This window comes from Sarcophilus harrisii, chromosome 6 (assembly GCF_902635505.1).
Source record: "Sarcophilus harrisii chromosome 6, mSarHar1.11, whole genome shotgun sequence".
NCBI lineage: Eukaryota > Metazoa > Chordata > Mammalia > Dasyuromorphia > Dasyuridae > Sarcophilus > Sarcophilus harrisii.
In genome coordinates this window covers 159660366-159681197 of record NC_045431.1, presented here as the reverse complement: position 1 = coordinate 159681197, position 20832 = coordinate 159660366, and the positions used below count along the sequence as shown (strand labels likewise).

The 20832-nt window shown below is 36.0% G+C and overlaps 2 protein-coding genes across 4 annotated transcripts in view; one reads left to right on the top strand and one right to left on the bottom strand.

Annotated features, from left to right (window-relative positions):
• Positions 1-10456: 10456 nt before the first annotated feature.
• On the top strand, positions 10457-13533 carry ODAPH (odontogenesis associated phosphoprotein). The gene is made up of 2 exons (XM_012551961.2): positions 10457-10678; positions 13151-13533. The coding sequence occupies exons 1-2, from the start codon at positions 10603-10605 to the stop codon at positions 13531-13533; spliced, it is 459 nt and encodes a 152-aa protein (XP_012407415.1). The 5' UTR covers positions 10457-10602.
• CDKL2 (cyclin dependent kinase like 2) overlaps positions 12712-20832 on the bottom strand; it is a 52476-nt gene continuing 44355 nt past the window's right edge. For 2 of the 3 annotated variants that reach the window (XM_031941517.1, XM_031941515.1), the window contains one exon: positions 18072-18203. The gene's annotated coding sequence lies outside the window, so the exon portion shown is untranslated. Of the gene's footprint in view, positions 14187-16484; positions 16588-16911; positions 18204-20832 lie in introns of those variants that run through there. The other variant, XR_004230014.1, reaches the window with a different exon arrangement.

Genomic DNA, 20832 nt, shown 5'->3' with positions numbered 1-20832 from the left:
TTGGAGTAGGAGTTTAACGGAGAAAATAATGTCAATGGGAAATCACAACTTCATGAAACTTACATGAAAACTAGATTTATTATAAGAAAAATCAACATGCATGGGGGAACCCAGAATTCACAATACTTACAAAAGTGTTCATATGTTTATAACTGTAGGACAAAGGAAGGAGGAGAAAACACAAAGTAACCCTAAAGGGGAATGGCCCAAGAGGAGGAGAAGCGTAGTAAAGATGGAAAAAAAGAATAAACTCCTACTGAAGGGAAGGAGCAAGCATTCTTTTCTCTTGGGATCTGCTAGACCACGAGGTTATGATGACTGCTCATCTACAAGGATCCCAGATACAGAAGCAATTTCCCACTGTACTACAGACTGAATGGTACACCTGTCTTGACTTCTAAAGATACACAGGAAGTACATTTTGGGATGCAAACAACAAATTAAGTAAGCTCAGAGGTACTTCATCTTTGACACATTCAGGGCTTCCTGCATACTCTGAGTACAGTGATTCAAAAAGAAAAATCTAAGAGACACCTTAATCTTTCTTAACAACAGCAAAAGAAAATTTTAAACTACAAAAATAATTTCCATTATCAGTGTAATAGGGACATACCCATCTGACTATATCTCTCTTGCTTTTTAAACCCACAGAAAGAAAGATCTAGTGCAATGAATCTGCAATGGTTCAGGAGTCCAGCAGTTCCAGTATATTCTTAAAACTTACTGAACAAGGGAAAAAACATCTGACCTGTAGGGAGGTAGCAAAAAGAAAAAAAATTGAGAGAAAAATTTTGGATAAAACAGGCCAGAGATTTCATTAGCTCCCTCTCTTCCCTAGAAAATAAATTTTTCCTGTTATTATTTTTCTGGAGGTGCTGTTTCTGTTATACTAGTAAGTATAATGAATGGTAAATCAGCTAGAAGCATGTGCCATAAATTACACTTTTAAATGCTAGTTTTTTTAAATGCTAGTTTTCTCTCTAGAAAATAATATAGCAAGAATCAATATGTTAGAAACATCACTATCAATCAGCCAAGAAATGTTTATTTCTAGCATTGAAATACAATATGAATAAGGTATAGGAGAGACAATTTATTTCTCTATTTGCAAGAAAACCTAAATTTTTAAAAACTCTTCATAAGCTCAGAACATGAGTTAATAATTTAACAGAATTCAATAACTTATGACTACAGTTATAGTCTATTAGAAGGCTAAAATTAAACCTAATAATAGTTTTTGCAATGTAGCTCACCAGGTATTTTGTATTCATCTTGGCTCTGCATATTCACTCTATGCTGAACCTGAACCTCCTTTGAACCTCATGCTCAGCTACTTCATCAGTGGTACCAACCACTGCATTACCACAACCCTCTGTAGAGTGGAAACCTCTCTTTCCACTCCTTTGAATGTTGCTGGCACTGCATTCACAGACTTCCAGACCGATCAGCTCAGAAGGACATGTTCAAGTTCAGATTGGTGCTTAGGAAAAGAGACGTGAAAGGACTATCAAAAATCTATGTTCAGTCTTACCTGGGCAGGACATGTGCTAATGGCCACAGGGAAGCTGGGTGGGAGATAGGGACAACTATTTCTTTTCTTTAATTTTTTCTTAAATTCTAAAAAAATTCTTAATTTTTTTGATTTAATTTTTTAATCTTTTTTTTAAATTTTTAATAATAGTTTTTTTTATTTTCAAAATAAATGGAAAGCTAGTTTTCAACTACTATTATCCTAAATGCCTTGCCCAGATAAGGTAAGTGTCTGAAGTCACATTTAACTCACATTCATGACTTCAGACCTGCTGCTCTATTCTCTGCATCACCTAGCTCCTCAAAAAAATAAATAAATAAAATAGCACAGTTAGAATATTTTCATAAGCATTATAACCCAGCCTCCTGTGGACAAGAAAGGCTACATCTATAAAAGGGGACAAGGTCTTATTAATTAAAGGAGAAGTACCACCTTGACCATTCTATACCAACCTCTTAGTGTTCTCTTGAAACAGTCTGAGCCTTATTTCTGCCAGTTTAGTTCTAGAAGAGTGTGCTATCTTTGGTAAATTCTAACAGAATTTAGTTCTCTGAACAGACTATGTCTAATATATTAGGACCAGTCTATCTAAATATGGAAAGGCTCATCACCAGTAAATTGATCACTAGGTGATGGATTCTTTGACCCATGAATAAAGAAAAATGCAAACTGTCTTTTGGTCCCTTGAAATCACAATGGGTAAAAAAAAAAAATGCTATAAATTGTAAAGTTTTTGGAACATTATTTTTTACATCAATTTAGCTGTTAATATCCTATATGTGAGATTTTTGTCTAATAATTATATTAGAATATAATATAATATTTTGTCCAACATAATATTGGAAGAACTGAATCACAACAAGATTGACACTGTCATTATAAATAAAAACAGAACACATAAGGGAATTGCACTGAAACAGAAAGACAGCGCACAAATTCTCCTCAGAGTAGCAAGTCATAGGGTTGGTACAGTCAGTTTTATTGTGTGCTTAAAAACAACATGAAACATTATTTCATGCTTATTGATCAACTCTCCTTTCAGAGCTCATAATAAACATAAGCAAAAACATGACCATGAAGAAAATTAATTACAGCATATCCATCAATATCCATTACCAAAAAAAGAAATATTCTACAAAGAATTTAACATAATTCTCCAAATTAAGTCAATACAGACCTTGATATGTGTTCATCTAAATGTAAAGAAAGATGCAGGAGAAGATGTTGAAAAATATTTGGAAATAAGGTTCAGAATCAAGAAATGAAAGAGACAAAGGCTTGCTTTTTTATCACAAATATTTTCTAAGAGAAAACTGGACAGTAGCAAGTACCAAACAATATCACACAAAAGAAAATGGAAGAAAAGCAAATATCTTAGGCAATAAATGGATTGTTATTTATGTAGAATATTATTCTCAAAACAAGATTGTAATTAACTATTGGATTATTTGGTGTAGACCAAATGTATTTATTACAGGTTTCCAAAGGAAAAGGAAAGCTAGAGTAAGAAAGTTTCATGAAGGAGAGGGGATTTTAGGTGAATTTTAAAGGATAGACAAGATTTGGAGGTGCAAAGGAACAAGTGGGGGACATTCCATATAAGCAAAACAATGTGAGGGAAAACAGTGGCAGAAATTCACATGGTGTGTTTGTGAGATAAGACCCACCTCAATATGGCAGAATGTATCAGGGAGTAAGGGGAAATAAGAGTAAATATGTTGTTCAGTCATTTTCTAGTCACATCCAATTCTTAATAATCCCATTTGAGGTTTTCTTGACAAAGTTACTGGAAAAATTTGCCATTTCCTTGTTCAACTCATTTTACAAATGAGGAAACTGAGGCAAGCAGGGGTAAGTGATTTGCCCAGGGCTACATATCTAAGAAGTGGCTGAGACTGGATTTGAATTCAAGAAGATGAGTCTTCTAGACTCCAGGCTCAGAATTCTATCCATTGCACTCTCTGTAAATATAGCGCGTAAATAATAGTTTTCCAAAATCAAGTGGAAAAAATTAACTTTATTCCAAGCAGTTCAAAAATCACTGATCTAACTAACGCAGGGGTCCTCAAACTACGGCCACCGGCCAGATGCAGCAGCTGAGGACGATTATCCCCCTCACCCAGAGCTATGAAGTTTCTTTATTTAAAAGCCCACAAAACAAAGTTTTTGTTTTTACTATAGTCCGGCCCTCCAACAGTCTGAGGGACAGTGAACTGGCCCCCCATTTAAAAAGTTTGAGGACCCCTGAAAGAGTGATAAACTTAAAGTAGTGTGAAAGGAAGTTTAGTGTGGTTGCAGAATATGTTTATCTATCTGTCCATTTATACACAGATATGATGTGTGTATATATATATATATATATGTAGTTATATAACAAAAAAATTATATATACATTTTTCTACAGACTAATTGTCCTTTTGTTTTATATATGTATTTACAAATATATGTGTGTATGTCTAAAGTAGACTGTGTAAAAAGAAAGATCAAAGAAGCTGGATAGGAAGCTGTGGCAAAAATCTTGCTGTGGGGTGATGAGGACCTAGAATGGAATAATATTGATAAGAATGTGGGGATTGGGGGGGGGGGGAGAAGACCAATATGAAAATCTTGTGGAAAGGAAAAAACCAATAGGATTTGATGAGTCATGGAATATAAGAGGAGGAAAATGACAGATGAGTCAGAAATGACTCCGAGGTGTTGAGCCTACAAGACCAGGGGAGACAGAAAAGTTGAGAGTTTGTTCTGGTGACATGCTGGATTTGAGGTAATAGTGAGACATCCAGTTGGAAATGTCTAACAGGAACTTGGAGGTCTAGCCCTAGTGATAGAGACTTGTTAGTCATCATGATAGTGGTGATAGTTGAAGCCATGAGAATGCATGAGCTGTCTGCTGGGGAGATGGTAAAGAGGAAAGAGGAACTCCAAGAATCGGACCTTGGGAAATGCCCTCTTTTATTCAGGAGACACTACTGAGAGAAGCAGAGGAGGAGCAATCTGAGAGATAAATGTACATCAAGGTTAATTCTTTATCACAAATAAAGTAAAAGATGGATGTGGCTCTCGTCAACAATGAGATGATTCAGGCCAGTTCCTATGGTCTTGTGTTAAAGAGAGCCATCTGTACCCAGAGGGAGGACTGTGGGAACTGAGTGTGGATCGCAACATAGCATTTTGTTGTTGTTTGCTTGTATTTTGTTTTCTTTCTCATTTTTTTTCTTTTTGATCTGATTTTTCTTGTGCAGCATGGTATTTGGAAATATGTATAGAGGAATTACACATGTTTAACATATATTGGATTACCTGCCAACTAAGGGAATGTGGGGGGGAAGAGAGGGAAAAATTAGAAACAGGGATTATTCATATATATATTTTGAAAATAAAAAACTATAATTAAAAAAAGAGAAAACACCAAATAAATCAAAAAAGAAAAGTGTGTCATGAAAGGAAATAATAGTATTAAATGCAGAAGAGAAACTAAGGAGAATGAGAGTGGAGGGAAGGTCATTGGCTTAACTACAGGAGGCTTATTGGTGACTTACAAGAGAATATTCTTAATAAAATGTCAGGAACACAAGCTACATTAAGGAAGGAAGAGGCAAAGAGATGTGGATTTGAGATCTGGCTCTGTCATTAACTCGTTGTAACCTTAGGCAGATCCCTTTGTCCAAATCAGCCTCTTGTTCTAGTTGTATAATAGGGACACTTCCATGAGCAAGAAGGATGTTTCCTAGGAGATTCCAGGTCTCAAGAATAGCCCTGATTGGAATGCTCAGTATTTCAATTCTTAGAACAGTTACTAGATAGAACAACTCTATGTCGAATATAGTTATTGAAATGCCTAAGACAAGAAAAGGGAGCAACCTATTTAATCACAGCAAGAATAAATAGAAAAAACTAAGAGAAAGGGTGGATCTCCTGCTCCTTCTGTGAGAAGGGGAAGGTGGCAGGATGTTCCAAATATAGATCAGGTGCCTGCATGATTGTGCAATGCACAGTCCCTTTAGGATAGTATTCCATTAATGTTGAAAGGGACAGAAAAAGTATTTTACCTCAAGGCAACTAACTAGGTGGTGCAGTGGGTAGAATGCTAGGTTGGAGAAGGGAGGACTTGAGTTCCAATCCAGTTATCTGTGTGACTTTGGCAAATAACTTAACACTGATTGCCTCATTTTTACTCTTGTATAAAATGAGCTGAAGAAGGAACTAGCAAACTCCAGTATATTTGCCAAGAAAATCCCAAATGGGGTCATTACACACTTAATCAATCAAACAAAAAAAGGTATATCAACTTGTAAAAAATGTAAAAGACTTATTAGTCAATAAATTAAGAGCCTACTATGTGCCAGGCACTGTGATAAGCACTAGGGATACAAAGAAAGAGAACCTGCAAAAGGAAGCTGAAAAGCCAGGGGAGGAGGGGAGCAAAGAATCAGCAAGAACAAACAGAGAATGCCATAGGAGTGCAGGGAAATGAAGAGAGAGCTGATGTGAATACCCTTCTTAAATTTCTAGAAAGAGCTCTCTATCTCTATCCTCCAGAGGAATGGAGGAGTCCCAAGAGCAGAAGATATGAACAAATTGAGTTTTTGGAATGAAGTGATCTTACAGGGTGAAATGGGTGAAATAATCTGTTCCAGATAATGTTACATATGTGCATGTGTGTTTATATACAAATATATATGTGCATTTATACAAACATACACATATTGAAGGCAAAAGGAACAGGGAAAGACAAGATAGGATAGTGCCATGGAAACAAAGAACATTAACTTGGATGGATCCCAGGAGATAGTACAGGACAGAAGGTCTGATATATGATCCCTGAAGTCATAAAGAGTCAAACCCAATCGAAAAACAACAACAAAAAAGTACACATATGCATGCACATATGTATATATATAAACAGGCATACATATACATATTCTTAAAACTTAAGAGGAGTAGAAAAACTTTGTTCTAATAAAAATTGTTAAGGTGTGTATAAATGTATAGCTTTCAAGTGAGATTTGAGCAACTCTAGACAGAAAAACTATAACATAAATATAAAAGCTCAAATTACCTTATGAATGCATGTGAACAATTTGATGGTTTTATTTATTTAAAATTTTATTTATTGAAACTGGAAAATGTAGGGGCAAAGTAACATTTTAAGGACACAAAATGAATTGGAGGAGCACATTGAAGATTTTGGAGTTGTAAGGAATTGTCAGCTCATTTGCTCATAAACTATTTTATAACTAAAGAGGGCAAAAGTCACAAAAGGAAAATGAATATAACTATATTTGGAGATTGTGTTGGGATTTAACAAAATTATGAATTTTATAGGGGGATATTTAGTGAATTTTTATTCCCTTTTAAGTGAAAGGTGAATCACAGCGGGCTCTCATTTAAGCCTGGGACAATAAATAGGAACCTGGGGTAAAGCAAGCCTTAAGACACAACAAGAAGTTTAAAAGCTGTGATGGTAGCTCAAAGCAGTCATTTGACAAGTCTTTATACAATTCCTGATAGGCTGTTGAGAGAACTGATTTCACTGACTCACAGATATATTGAGAAGTAACCTCTGTGGAGATCTCCTACAGTTGAGATAGCCACACCATTGAAAATCCAAAAAAAAAAAAATTCTTGTCGTCGAAACTGATATGAATTTATCAACATAAATGATGTTAAGGAGGACTTATTACCAACTCCCCTAAGGGCTGTAGCATCTTTTCATTTGGTCACTGAAATCATTCCTAAGTGTGGCTCTCTTACTGGGATGTGAGCTCTTTCATGATGGGACTGTCTTACCTAATACTATTCACTGGAGGGCAGTGAGATCTAATAATTAACAGAGAACAAGTTCATGTGATGTAGCTGCTCTTTAATGGACAAATGGACAAATAGTCCAGAGTTGTGAGTTACTCTAGCTTTCCTGTCAAATCTCCATGTTTGTCTATTTTCCTCTTGTAGATACTGGGCAAGGATAATGCAGGCTTATGTATAAAATGTGATATATTTTATTATTTATGTACTTGCTTTAATATGTGAGTAGCATTTCTTTTTCATTACTGCTAAGTAAATAGGTCTAAGGTCTAAAAGTGTCATTGTTGTAAATGATTCATTGTATAAATATCAAACATATGTATTATATATGCATTATACATTTTAATACATTACAACTGCATTAAATTATGAGTAGTTGGCAATGTACCAAGAAAAGCATTGATGAGAAAGCAAGATAGGTTAATAGAGAAAATATATTTCCCCTCAATAGGTTTCCCCCTAGGATCCTGAGAAGGTTTGATGTAATATAGTGATGCACAATATCATAGGATGATGATGATATTACTAACAGAAATTTGTTTGTATAATGTTTCATGTGTTAGAGGACCAAAATGATAGTCAATGAAACTAATGCAGAAACTCAAAGAAGTTTTTATTTTCCATTACTGTGAAATATGCTTCCATGCATAAATGGGATCTGTGGCTTAGCAATCCCTCCCCCCAGCCATGTCACCCTGACAGAAGCTATTTAGGAACAGCCCTGTGATGATCTACATCATCACCAGAAGCAAGAATAAGCAACAGGGCAGCAAAGTTGTCTGCCTGGTTCACTTGAAGCAACCCATAACAATTACAGAAGTTGTCTGGGTTCCCCTTCCAGAGTCTGCTCCTGTAGAAGAAATGAAGTACTCTGAGAAGAGGGATCTGCCACCATCAGTTCATTCCAAAATTAGACCCAGGTCACTGGGTGAGCATGGAAGAAGTTAGGCGACTCGGTAGATAAGTACTGAACCTGAAGTCAAGAAAACCAGAGTTCAAATGCAGTCTCAGATACTCACTAGCTGTGTGACCCTGAGCAAGTCACCTCACTTGTTTGCCTTAATCCACAGGAGAAGGAAATGGCAAACCCCTCCAGTGTCTTTCCCAAAAAAAAAACCGCAAATGGGGTCACAAAGAGTTTGACCTGGCTAAAATGATTGAACTTTAATGGGCAAGCTTCCTATTTGATAAGGCAAAACATCCCTTCACAACACTTAGGAATTTTCCAGGTTCTTTTCATGCTGTGATCACCTGTATAACTGCCCAGAAAGTTACGCAACAATGGCCCTCCAATGAGCTCAGAAAATTTGCCAAATTGGCGCTGAGCCTGCTATGGGGGCTGCTCTCTGATCTGGAGTGTGCTGTTATCAGAGAGTCCACCTTCCCCCTTTGCTTTCCTTCTTTTCTTCTTACTTAGCCCCTTAGATTAGGCAGGCTGCTTAAATAGAGAAGTAGTTATGTTGGGATTGTGTGAATATTTTAAAAGGAAAACAAAAGCAAACACCAAAAAAATAAAGACAAGAAACCTTATATTTTCTTTATCTGAATCATCTATGTGCTTTTCAGTAGTTTTTAGGTATTTTTTTTTACTTTGGACTCAGGAGAAACTAGTAAACCTTGATCTGCCTTTTTAAAAAGAAGAAAATTAATAAACTTTGATCTGCCTTTTTAAAAAGAAGAAAACTAATGCAATATTAGACTTCATTGAGAGGCCCATTATCCATGAACAGAGAAGAGTTTTGCTTGGACTCTGCCTTGGTCAGACAAAATCTTTCCTGACCCCCTAAATGTTAGTGTACTCTCTTCCGTGGGTTTTTATTTACATTGCATATATCTGGTGCCATATGAGATAACATATTTAAAATATTTTGCAAACCTGAAATTAGTATGGAAATGTGAGTTATTATTATTATCAGTGTTGTTATTATTGTCTTATCTGTAATTTCCTCTCAGGAGAATATAAGCTCTTTGAGGACAGGGACTGTTTTAGTTTTGTCTTTATATCACCAGTAGGTAACTTAGAGCCTGGCATATAGTAAATAGATACTTAATTTTAGTTATAGCAAAATATATAATTATAATTTCATGTTAATTATAATTTTAGTAGCAACTGGTCAAATGAATGAATGAATGAAGTTAATAAATTCCAGTTTATAGAAGGAAATATAACTAGAGCTAGCCAACGACCGGAATGGACTGCCTTGGGAAGTAATGTGTTCCTCATTCATCATAAATCTGGATGTTTCAGGCCTGGTAGTTTCAGACAGGATTGTTCAGGTGTAGTTTGCACTAGGTGGCCTCTGACTGGCTTCTGTGAACATGAATTACTTTTGTTACTTCTTTTGGCATTTCACCTAAAATTATAAAGCTCTTTAAAATTGAAAGAGATGTTAGCAACCTTCTAAACCATCCATTATCCGCCCCCCCCCCCCAAAAAAAATCCCTAGGCAAAGTATTGGCCACTGGATAACTTCATTTTTCTTGCATTGTATATCCTAGAAGCAGGTACGAAATCACATCATATTAATTAACCATGCCCCTCCCCCATATTTCTTCTGACCTAACGAGATCTGCAGATATTGATCATTAACCCTTCATCTATCAATATCTATCAACAGAAAGACTTAAACAAATTTGAATAATGAGTTTGCAACAGAATTGAATGAAGGATCTTTCAGAGTTATCAGTTCCCAGTCTTATATTCTAACTTTTGGTTAATACCTCAGAAGTGAATATGGCTACTAAAGATAGAAAAAGAACCTCCCATACTGTTTCCCTGAAAACAATGAACAACAAAATGAGGAAGTTATGGATTCTGATAGAAAACCTATTCACAACTCCCTCCAAACACACTCAAAGAGGTCTCCAGCCCCCATACTTCATTGGTTTATTTTTTTAATGGGTAGCTGTGTGGAAGGAGCCAGACAGAATCCAGGGCCACTACCCATAAAGAGAAGATACAGGGACGACTTTTGATATGAATGCACACGTACCATTTATAGGCTATGGGAGGGTTTTAAGGGGTACTCCAAGATCTGGTTCCAAGGAGAGAGGAATGGCATTTGGCTGCCCTCCCAAACGTTTGGGGGTTGATAAATCCTGTCTGGTATTTGCCTTGCTGATCCCTTACCCACCCATTTGCTAGCCTTCTCCCTTGTGGGGCTCTATGCAAATACAAATTACCTGAATCAGACAGTGGATGACTCACAGACTCCCCTTTAAATCCACATTGGCTTTGGCACAGTGGGTACAGAGAGAGCAGAACAATGGCTTGCTCACCATCACCAGTCTGTCTCTCCTACAGGTTGCTGGTTTTCTGGTTAATAGTAACTGTGACAGAAGGTAAGATGGAGTTTTTTTTTTGATGGTGGAGGATGCTTAATTTAATAATAAATTATGACAATGATGCCTCACTTTTATATGTGGCATTTAAATTTTGTAAATGAAATAATATTTGTAAAGTGATATCACAGTGCCTGGCACAAAGTAGGTACTTAATAAATGCTTATTCCTAGTCTGTATAAAGCAGTCGGATTCTTTTATTAATAATGATTTGATCATTAACACAATTAATAGTAATTGTGTGAGAAATGGGATATGGATAGAGTTGTTTTGGAAGCCAGAATAAATTTTAGCCCTGGGCAATTGGTCTAAGATAAAAAGATGTCAACCTGCATTGGTGAAAGGAGTTTCCTTCCCCAGAAATTCCATATACCAACAAAATGATATATCAGGTTCCTATCCCTTGGTTATTTAAGTATATAATCCCACATTTTGAAAGATTTCAACCATTTTTTTTCTGGGCTTTCACAATTTCCATTCTAAGACAATAATATGAAATGAGTTCTAGCTAATGTAACTAAATAATTAATAGAATTTATAGTTGTTCCTTTTTCACTTTTTCACCTCAGGAACACTATAAGAACTTTTCAATCAAGGGGAAAAGCAGATTTATACATGGATGCATATGTGTATATATGTATATTTCACACATACATGTACAGAGACAGAAATATAGCACAGAAATTCCCTTAAAGTCTTCACCATAAAGTAATTATTTTCATCCCAAACAACCACATAATAATTATAAGAAAGGTTTCCTTAGCTTCACCTTTTTGCTTACAAGCATGACATGCTGTCATACAGTGAATTTCATGTCTAGACTAAAAGAATGCCATAAATCCACTTTAAAATTACAATAAGGAAAGATTCACAAGTGAAACTTTTGACAGATTTTTTAAACAGTATTCTGATGTTGAAGAATTATTGTTGTCAATTTACCAATTAGTTTTAAATGTAGTATGTAACACATGCTAGACCCTGCTCCACAGGAGTTTATATCAGAAAGGGAATGAGATGAAGATGATAAAGAGAATGACAGAAATAACCCCAAGACAAAGGAAAGGGAGATAAGTGGAAAAGAGCAAAGACTTCTGAATAATCTCAAGACAGAGCCAACTACTACTTATTAAGTTCATTGTACTGAGATATTATAATCTGCCAGAGTATACTAAGAAGCAAGATTCTTAGCCTTCACTATCAGAACAGAAAAGACTTGGTAACAGCCTTTATAATTTTCTTCTTAAAATAGATTATAAATAAAAATTTAATAAACTTGGGCTAACAACAGAGAATTCATGCTTAACATAAACTTTTCATACATTTATGTTTCAATCATTTTTTAAGAGTCAGTTAATGCCTTTGCTCTGTATCTTTAAATAATAAAACTAATTAATGGAGTTGCAAGGATTGGGAATATATTTTTAGTTATTTGATTTTTCAATTAAGGCAAATTTCATGGACAATTGTTTCAGGACAGAAAAAATCTCAGCAAGACAATGTTGAAGACAGAAGCACAGAAAGCTCCTTTGATGATATAAATGGCTAAGTTTTAAAAAGTAGCTTGTGGCTTCTTCATGCACCAAGGCAAGCCATAAAGGATTAAAAATGAGCAGTCACAGCAAATGAACCATTTCCTAAACAAGATACTGGTTGGAGACAGCTGCACTAGTTGCTACATAGGCAAGCTACAAAAGGATATCAATTACACAAAAGGAATTGGATGTGACAAAAGGGTGCTAGGTTATAGCATTTCAGAATTGATTCAAGCTGGCAAAAGATGACTTTTCTTGAAATGGTGTGCTCATTTAACTGTATTCTTAAGAATCTAAATCTGATTGGAATTGCATAAGACTTCAAATCAATGTCTTAAAGAAATCTATTTGGTTCAGTACAGGAAGTAGGGAAAAGAAACCTGAATTTATTTGGCATAATAAAAAGTCTGTTTTTTTAATTCATTTTTATTTTTAGTGATCTCAGTAGTACCTAGTACTTCAAAGCTTCCTATGTGGAATTACCCTTCCTTGCTTCTATATTCCAGTCAGGTTACCTGGACTGTATCCTTGGCAAGAGTTTTCCCTTAATTTCCTTAAATTTAAGTAAAGAGGATAGCTCTCTACTTAGAAAAAATAGAGGGCAATTCTTTCTTTCTAAAATACAGGCATACTTCAAATTTTGCCTTAGGTGTATACATACCTAATATTATTACCATTAAAAAAGTCATTTGCATTCTCTTTCCTATACCAGACACATGTAAACATCTGCTTCCTAAAGCAACCCAAGTAGCCTTGATCCATGGCAATTTTAATAGCATCTTTTACAAATCTCCCCTTTCTCTTCTCTTTTACTACTCTATCTATCCTTTCCAAATCTCTAACAACTCTCTACCTTGATCTTCTGTTGATTTTGGCAAAGCTGTGTTCTTCCACAAGCCTAAAACCTGGAAAATACGAATACATATGTTTGTTTTTTCAGGTCAAAGAAACAGCTATAAGCCCTTTGGAGCATCAGAACCTAAAGTGAATCCTACAGACTGTCAAATCTTTACACTCACTCCTCCCCCTGCTACCCGGCCTCCCCTAACAACCTCCAAGCCTGTCACCATAGCAACCAGATGGTGCCATTTTCCTCATTTCAGAAAACCCAGAGTGGGCTTTGGGTTCCCCAACTATCCTTTCAAACATCCATTCTACGGTCACCATGCTCACTTACCACCTCACCACCGCTGTCGTCACCCATTCCTCCTGCCTCGGAGAGGTGCCCACAATCACAAGTACTTCCCCAGAAGAAAATCCTCAAGCTCCTCAGAGGAATACAGAAGGAAAAGAGAAATTCCTACTCTTCTGAAGCAGAAATGAAAGGAGCCAGATCTCCAGCGGAGGAAGAAAGTTTCAGTGTTTTTCTATAAATGATACAGTTTGGGTTCTAAATTTAATGAGCAACTGGGAAACCAAAGGGGAAACCTAGCCTTGGTACCTTTAGTCAGCAGTGAAGAAACTGACAGTAACTACATGTGACTTGTTAAACGTCTCTCAGGGCATTTATCTCCCATAGAAAGAAAATCTCAAAACTAATGGTAATATCAATGAATGGAAGGATATTAAATATTGGGAGAAATTTTCACCTATTCTGAACTACTGCTTTCCTGTCCTCCTTCCAGTAAAATCCAATGAGTGACCAATTAAAGGATAGGAAGCTACTCAAGCCTTTCAATCACTGGGTTTGCCCCCACACACGCAGAAGCAGACCACGTCTTTTTATCTTTTGCCCTTTGGTGTAGGCTCCAGCACTGGCTGGTCCAAGGTTCTTTTAGGAGAATTCTCTCTCATTCCCTCCTCACCCCCCAAGGTAGCCACACTCTGCCCCCTAGGACATAGATAGTTGATCAAGTACCTCTTGCAGTTCTTTGTCCTCTGGATGTAAGGCTCTGGGGCAGTGGAGGGTAAGTGAGAGACATAGATCTATTCTTCATTTCTGGAGGCTCGGATCATGTCGTATAAGATGAGCAGACCTGGATGGAGTGTGATATTCATTGCTGATCTCATATTATCTCTCCTTGAAACTTCCCCCACCCACCCATTCTGAATTTCCCTATTAAGGTCAAAGTATACAATAAAGCCATCCTTCTGTTCATGCTAGTTCACAACCTTGCCTTCATCTTCTCCTTGGGCGCTCTCTCATTCCCCATGATCCAATCAGTACCAACACTGCCACTTCTATCTCTGTACAACCTTTTCCATCTACCCCCTTCTTTCTGCTCATACTGTCCTAACCCTCATCATCTATGGACTGAATTATGACAATAGCCTCCTAACTTGAGGATCCCTGCCTCAAGCCCTTCCTAATTCCAATATATTCTCCACACAGCTGTCGGTGATTTTCTTAAAACAATGGTCTACTCCATTACTCAAAAAATTTCAGTGGCTCCTCTTCAACTGTAAGATTAAATATTATTTTTATCTTCATCTTTTTTCTATAATTTTTTTTACCATGCACACAATTGCATATGCACAGAAATTATGTGTGCACTGTAATACAGAAACTATTTTAAAATAAGTAAATACTGAGGATGCATGTTAAAAACTAAACATGCAGCCTGAGATAGAGGGAATTGGATAGTGACCCTACAATACTCTCAAGGGGGCCTAAAACTTGATTAAAATGTAACTGGGAAATAAACAAAAATACAATAAAACATAGATAATATTATCTTTTAAAACTTAGTCAATCTGTGGTTGCAAGTATCCGTATGTAAAGATTATTGGACCCTGATTCTATTTGAGTTTGACACCACTCTTCTAAACCAATAAAGTTTTCACAGTGGTTAATACAATATTGTAAAACAGGAGGAAGACTTCTGAAGTAAACCCTTGCACACAAGAGTCAACATTTTAATTGGGGAGAGAAGTTGGGAGGTGGGGCAGTGAATGACCATTTCAGAGAAGGATGAAAAATAATCTTTAAAAAAAATTCTAAAGACCTCGAAGGTAATCCCAATAAACTCTGTATAGAAAACAACATCTGCATCAGAAAAAGAACAATAGAGATTGAATGTAATTCAATCCATGCTCTGTTCACTTTTTTTTCTGTTTTCTTTTCTCTCTCATAGTTTTTCCCTCTTGTTCAGATTTTTCTCTCCCAACAGGATTCATAAAGCAATGTGTATTTAAAAAAATAAAAAAAAGCAATTCTAAAGATCAAAGTTAGAATAAGTTTGATGAAAGTAACATTTCAGAATCACCTTAACAAAAATCATAAGAACTCTAGATCATTTTAAACTGGAGTGTCTGCATTAGATTAATTCCAGAAATACCCATTTCAAACAGAATGCAACCTATTTGTTAAGTCATTTTTGAGTTGTGATTCAGTCTTCATGATCCCATTTACGGTTTTCTTGGCACTTTTCTTGGAATGGTTTGCCATTTCCTTCTCCAGCTCATTTTACAGATAGAGAAACTGAGGCAAACAGGGTGAAGAGACTTGCATAACATCACACAGCTAGAAAGCACCTAAGACTCGATTTGAATTCAAGAAGATGAGCTTTCCTGATTCCATGCTCAGATTGCTGCACCCCCTTAGGTTTTCAATATTTTAAATTAATATTAGTTATGATTAGCTCCTAAAATTTTTGTGGTACAATTCCAAAGACAGAAGACAATTAAAATGAGATATGGCCAGTTTTTTCTAGCAAAGGAATGCTACAGCCATAGGTTAATTAAGCTAGAAGAGGCCTTGTGCTTTTAGCCAGAGATATCAAACATGCCAGAAATAGATTAAAATGTTAAGTATGAAATACTTATCAAAATAAATAAAAATACAATAGAACATTGGTAAGGTTACTATGTGGTTTTCTAAATCATTATGTGGCCTCTTAAGGGGTTCTTCTGCGAAGTTTAGTGGCTAGTCTCCCATTTACGTTAGATGCCAATGTCCTATGTTGGAAATTCCATCTGCTGGTCATTTGTTAGACCATATGTAACAGGTCATCTACTAGTGCTATTCACCTTCCCTTAAAAACAGGAATTCTTCTTTTGGGGAATCTTATTGCTAGAGGCAATTCTTGGCAACTGTCATTAGCATTCTGGTCTCAGAGTCAGGAAACCACAGGTTTAAATCCCACTTCTGACACTCTGAAACTGCAGCCAATTTACTTTATATCTGTGTCTTTCTTTGTATTTATATGTATTTTATGACTAAGTGTATATAGACTGATATTCATAGTAGGAAGAAACAATCCAATCTAAGCCAACCATTAAGAACAATTACGAAAAGAAATATGAAGTAGACTCAAAAATAGTTTACACCTAACCTGTCTTTCTCCAAATGATACTGCTTCCAAGTCCTTGCATGAATGCTGATGCTAAGTGCTACGAACAAACCATAAACATCTTGAAGAGTTGGAGGAAAGATGTCTGGGAAAATGAGAGAGATATACAATTTTATGTCATTTTTTGATCTAAAGACATAAAAGGGAAATAACCTCTTTTTTATACTTTTCACAGCAAATCTTTTAATCCAATGTTAGCAACTATTCTAAAAACAATTTAAAGTATACTTTTAAAATTAGATAAAATCCTGGACTAGAGTATTATTAGTAAGATCTCATCTATACATGGGTTAGTAGTTATTGGAGGCAAAATGATTAAGTCTATATCAGGGCTAATTCTGGACAAAATAATGCTCCCACAAAATGGCTACATTCTGAGGTCCACTTAGTTCCCTTCCTCAAAAATTACCTTGATATCACTGGAACAGAGGGGAAACTGCTGCTTCCATTGCCTTTGCCATATGGGTGAGCTCTGATGGACCAGGCCAGCTGGATGCTCTACTCTGGTTTGAGACACACCTGTTCAGACAGATAACTCAAGGAAAGGGGGCCAGCAAGGAGATGAACACAAAAGGGCTTAAAGAGGGTCCCACGACTTCCCACCCTGCTGACAGTAAGGCACTAGAACTTAGCTGGGCACACAGTTAGACCCAGAGAGTACCTGGAATTGGATGAAGGGGGTTGGAGAGGTTTATTAAAATGTCCCTCCATTATCAGAGAGGAATAATTCAAAACATTTATTCCCAGAGTTGTTACAGAAATTTAAAAAATAAGTGATATCAGACTATTTGCATTTTAATTACTTCTAAAACATAGTTAACATAATTTCCCCTCTTCTGTTCTCCAACCATAGTCTCTTATTGAAGATTTAACACTTCCAATGTCTTAAAACAAAGAGAGCTGTATACAATATCAGGATTATATAAAGACATTGGCAGCTGACAAAAGATTTTTCTCTTCGCCAGAATTGTACTTTTGTGGTCCCCTGTATGGAGGATAATTGGAAGGGCCAAAGAAGACCAGATTTTTATGAAATATTAATCATATGTCTATACAAGCCACAGAAAGCACACTGATAGGTGTGTATTCAAGGAGGAAGAATCAACACAACCGCAATGCCAAGGAATAATTAAATTTTTAATGTATTTTGTAATTGAAGAATGAAGTGGGAAAGACCAAGAAGGGCATTTTCGTGACCTCCCACTCTTTGTCATTGCTTCACAATCTCGCCCCCAAACAAATATATACATACATATATATGTGCATATATATTTACAAAGATAATAGAGACTTCAACACATTTGTAACATCAACTTTTTAAAAAATATATATTTCTCTTTGAAAACTCATATTTTATCTCACACTCCCCTACCCCATTCGGACCTAGTAAATTTAGTTAGTTCTTCACCCTACCAGTAAATGATTATTCATGCAGCTAGAAACCCCCCTCTGCATTCAGAGGTATCTTGAAACAGATTTACCAAGATGGAGGGGGTAATGTTGTGATAGTAGGCAAATGTTGAATTTGTTTTAAATACAATGAAAAACCATTGTCCTTTTGTTCCCCTTTCATTTCCATAGTGTTGCTCCCAGGAAAAACAAGGCAATTCAATGGGATATATTCTATCCCATGTCGTTCTTCTCCCAGGATGTTAATAGTCTCATTCCTGGAACTTGTCATGCTGGATTTTGGAGTACAATCTCAAACACAAAGGAAAAAAAATATAAACATCAGCATTCCTATATAGCAACAGCAAAGATAAAGACCATTAAAATAACTATAAAATTGATAAAATATTGGAATCAATCTTTCAAGAAACAATCAAGAATTATATAATCACAAAAACCCTCTTTAAAGAAATTATGACAAATAATTGGATATTCATTGATCATGGTTGGACTATGCCAATTTATCAAAAGTTATGATGCTACCTAAATTAATTTATACATTTAGTGCTATACTACAACTAAAACTACCAAAAGAATACATTATGCAGTAAAGTATCAGGCACCTAGTTAGTGCTTAATTGATGCTCTATCTATTGATCAGTCAATCTATCTAAGATTAAACAAAATAATATCAAAATTCAGTTGTAGAAATAAAATGTAAAGAATCGTAAGAGAAATAATGGAGAGGAAGGAAGAATGACAGAGGGATCACACTTCTAGACCTTATTATAAAGCAATACTCATCAAAATTATTTGGAACCAGATAAAAGATGAGTAGAATAGTCTAAATAAGCAAGAATGAGAAACAATCAAATTCAATAATCCTAAGGACAGAAACTACTTAAGTAAAAACTTGATAAAGACTTCTGAAAAGAATAGAAAGCAGGTAGCCAAATACAGGTAAACAACTTATGCTATACAGATAATAAATTTCAAATGGATACTTGATTTAAATATAAAAGAACTCAACATTGAAATTTGAAGAAAAAATATTGGAAGCATTTGTCACAATTATTAATTAGTGGATGGATTCTTAACTAAGGAAAGGATATAAGATATTACAAAAGATAAAGGCAATTCTGATTACATGAAATTGAAAAGCTTCGGCATAAACAAAATCCATGCAACTAGTTACTGTTGATAAGGCAAAATCTTTGCCAATAATCTCTCAAAAGGGGCTGCACTCTAACATATATAGGGAATTTAAATATAGATTTAAATGACTAAGACCACTTAACAGAAAATAAGTGCTCAACAGATATGAATAGCTCTCAAAAGAAGGGTAAGCTTATCAACTATTAATTATGAAAGATTTTTTAAAATCACAACTAACACACATCAAATCACCTGTGAGATTTCACACCCTGCCTAGTGACAAAAAAATAACTCACAAAATATGTAAACTGTCAATGCTGGGGGTGGGGGGAGAGTTATAGAAAGACAAGTATACTAATGGATTGCTGATGGAGCTTCATAGTCATTCATCTAGCAATGGGGCACCTTGGAAAACAGGGGTCCTAAGTTTTCCCAGGAGAATGAGTTATACGCCATACGGCTAGCATGTAAAATAGCCTTATGGGATAGGGCAGAAAAGATCTGCATGTTCACTTACTTCTAGGTGGTATATGGGTCTGGCCAAATCACCAGAAACCCATAGAGAATAGAATCCAGACAATCAAACGCTTTCCTATAATTACAATTATTTGTGAGGAAGATCTGCCCTATTAGAGATGGCAGAAACCCTCCACTGAATTCAACAGCCACGCTGACATTCTTTAAGTGAACAACAGTGGCCAGACTGGGTCTTTACCTATGTGGAAATGCACAAAAAGGAGAAATGATGAAGAAAAGAAAAAAAAAAACAGTACAGAACTGCAAAGAAGATTGTCTGAATTCTGAGAAGTCTCTGAATAGTGGCCACAGGATCAAAGCACACAAACACTACAAACAGCAAAGAGAGTCAGACCCATTCCCAAGCACTGGAGCATCCAAGTGGATCTAGCTACAAGACCCTGGAGTTCTTCAGAATGTAGGAACACAGCTTAGCCACCATATCACAACCAAATAAAGGCTGCCCACATCATCTAAGCACAAGGGAAAGAGGGAAAAGAACCTAATCCAAACATAAAACACCAATCCAGAAACTGAGGCTGGAGACGTTAGTAAAAGGAAGTAAAGGATATTGAAGGAATATTATGGACTTAGAGAACCCCAAGAGGAAAACCCAGATGAAGCATGTTAGTTCCACAGTTAGTCCAAGTACAGCCTCAGAGAAAAGAATATCCTAGATACAATGACTACAAGAGTGCCCAGAAGAAATTAAGTGGTTGATTTATTCAGTTATGTCTGACTCTTCAGGACCCCATGGACTCAAATCCTTCTATCCTCCACTATCTCCCAAATTCTGTCCTAGCTCATGTTCATTGCTTCCATGACACTATCTATCCATCTCATCCTCTGCCATCCCCTTTTTCTTTTACCTTCAATCTTTCCCCACATCAGGGCCTTTTCTGATGAGTCCCAAGCCTAGCACAGAGATGTGATATAAGAACAAGAAAACTCAGTTACTTCAGTGTCTACTGAGGCTCTCTTCCAAAATCAGAACAGCTAGACTTAGGAAGACCTTAGTTCAAAACCTACTTCATTTAACTAGGATGGTAAAGAGCCTTAAGGCTGTGTCACAAAAAACTGGGCATGTATAGTCTAGAGAACAAAAGATATATCTGAATGGCTGTCCTATAGAGGGCTATCAGACATGTTCATATTTTGGTGAAATGGAAGCTGTAAGAAGACAAATTGGATTTGATTTGATATCAAGAAAGCTTTTTAACAATAAGAAGTAGAAGGAGATCGCCCAATTAAGAAATCTTCAAGGAAAGCC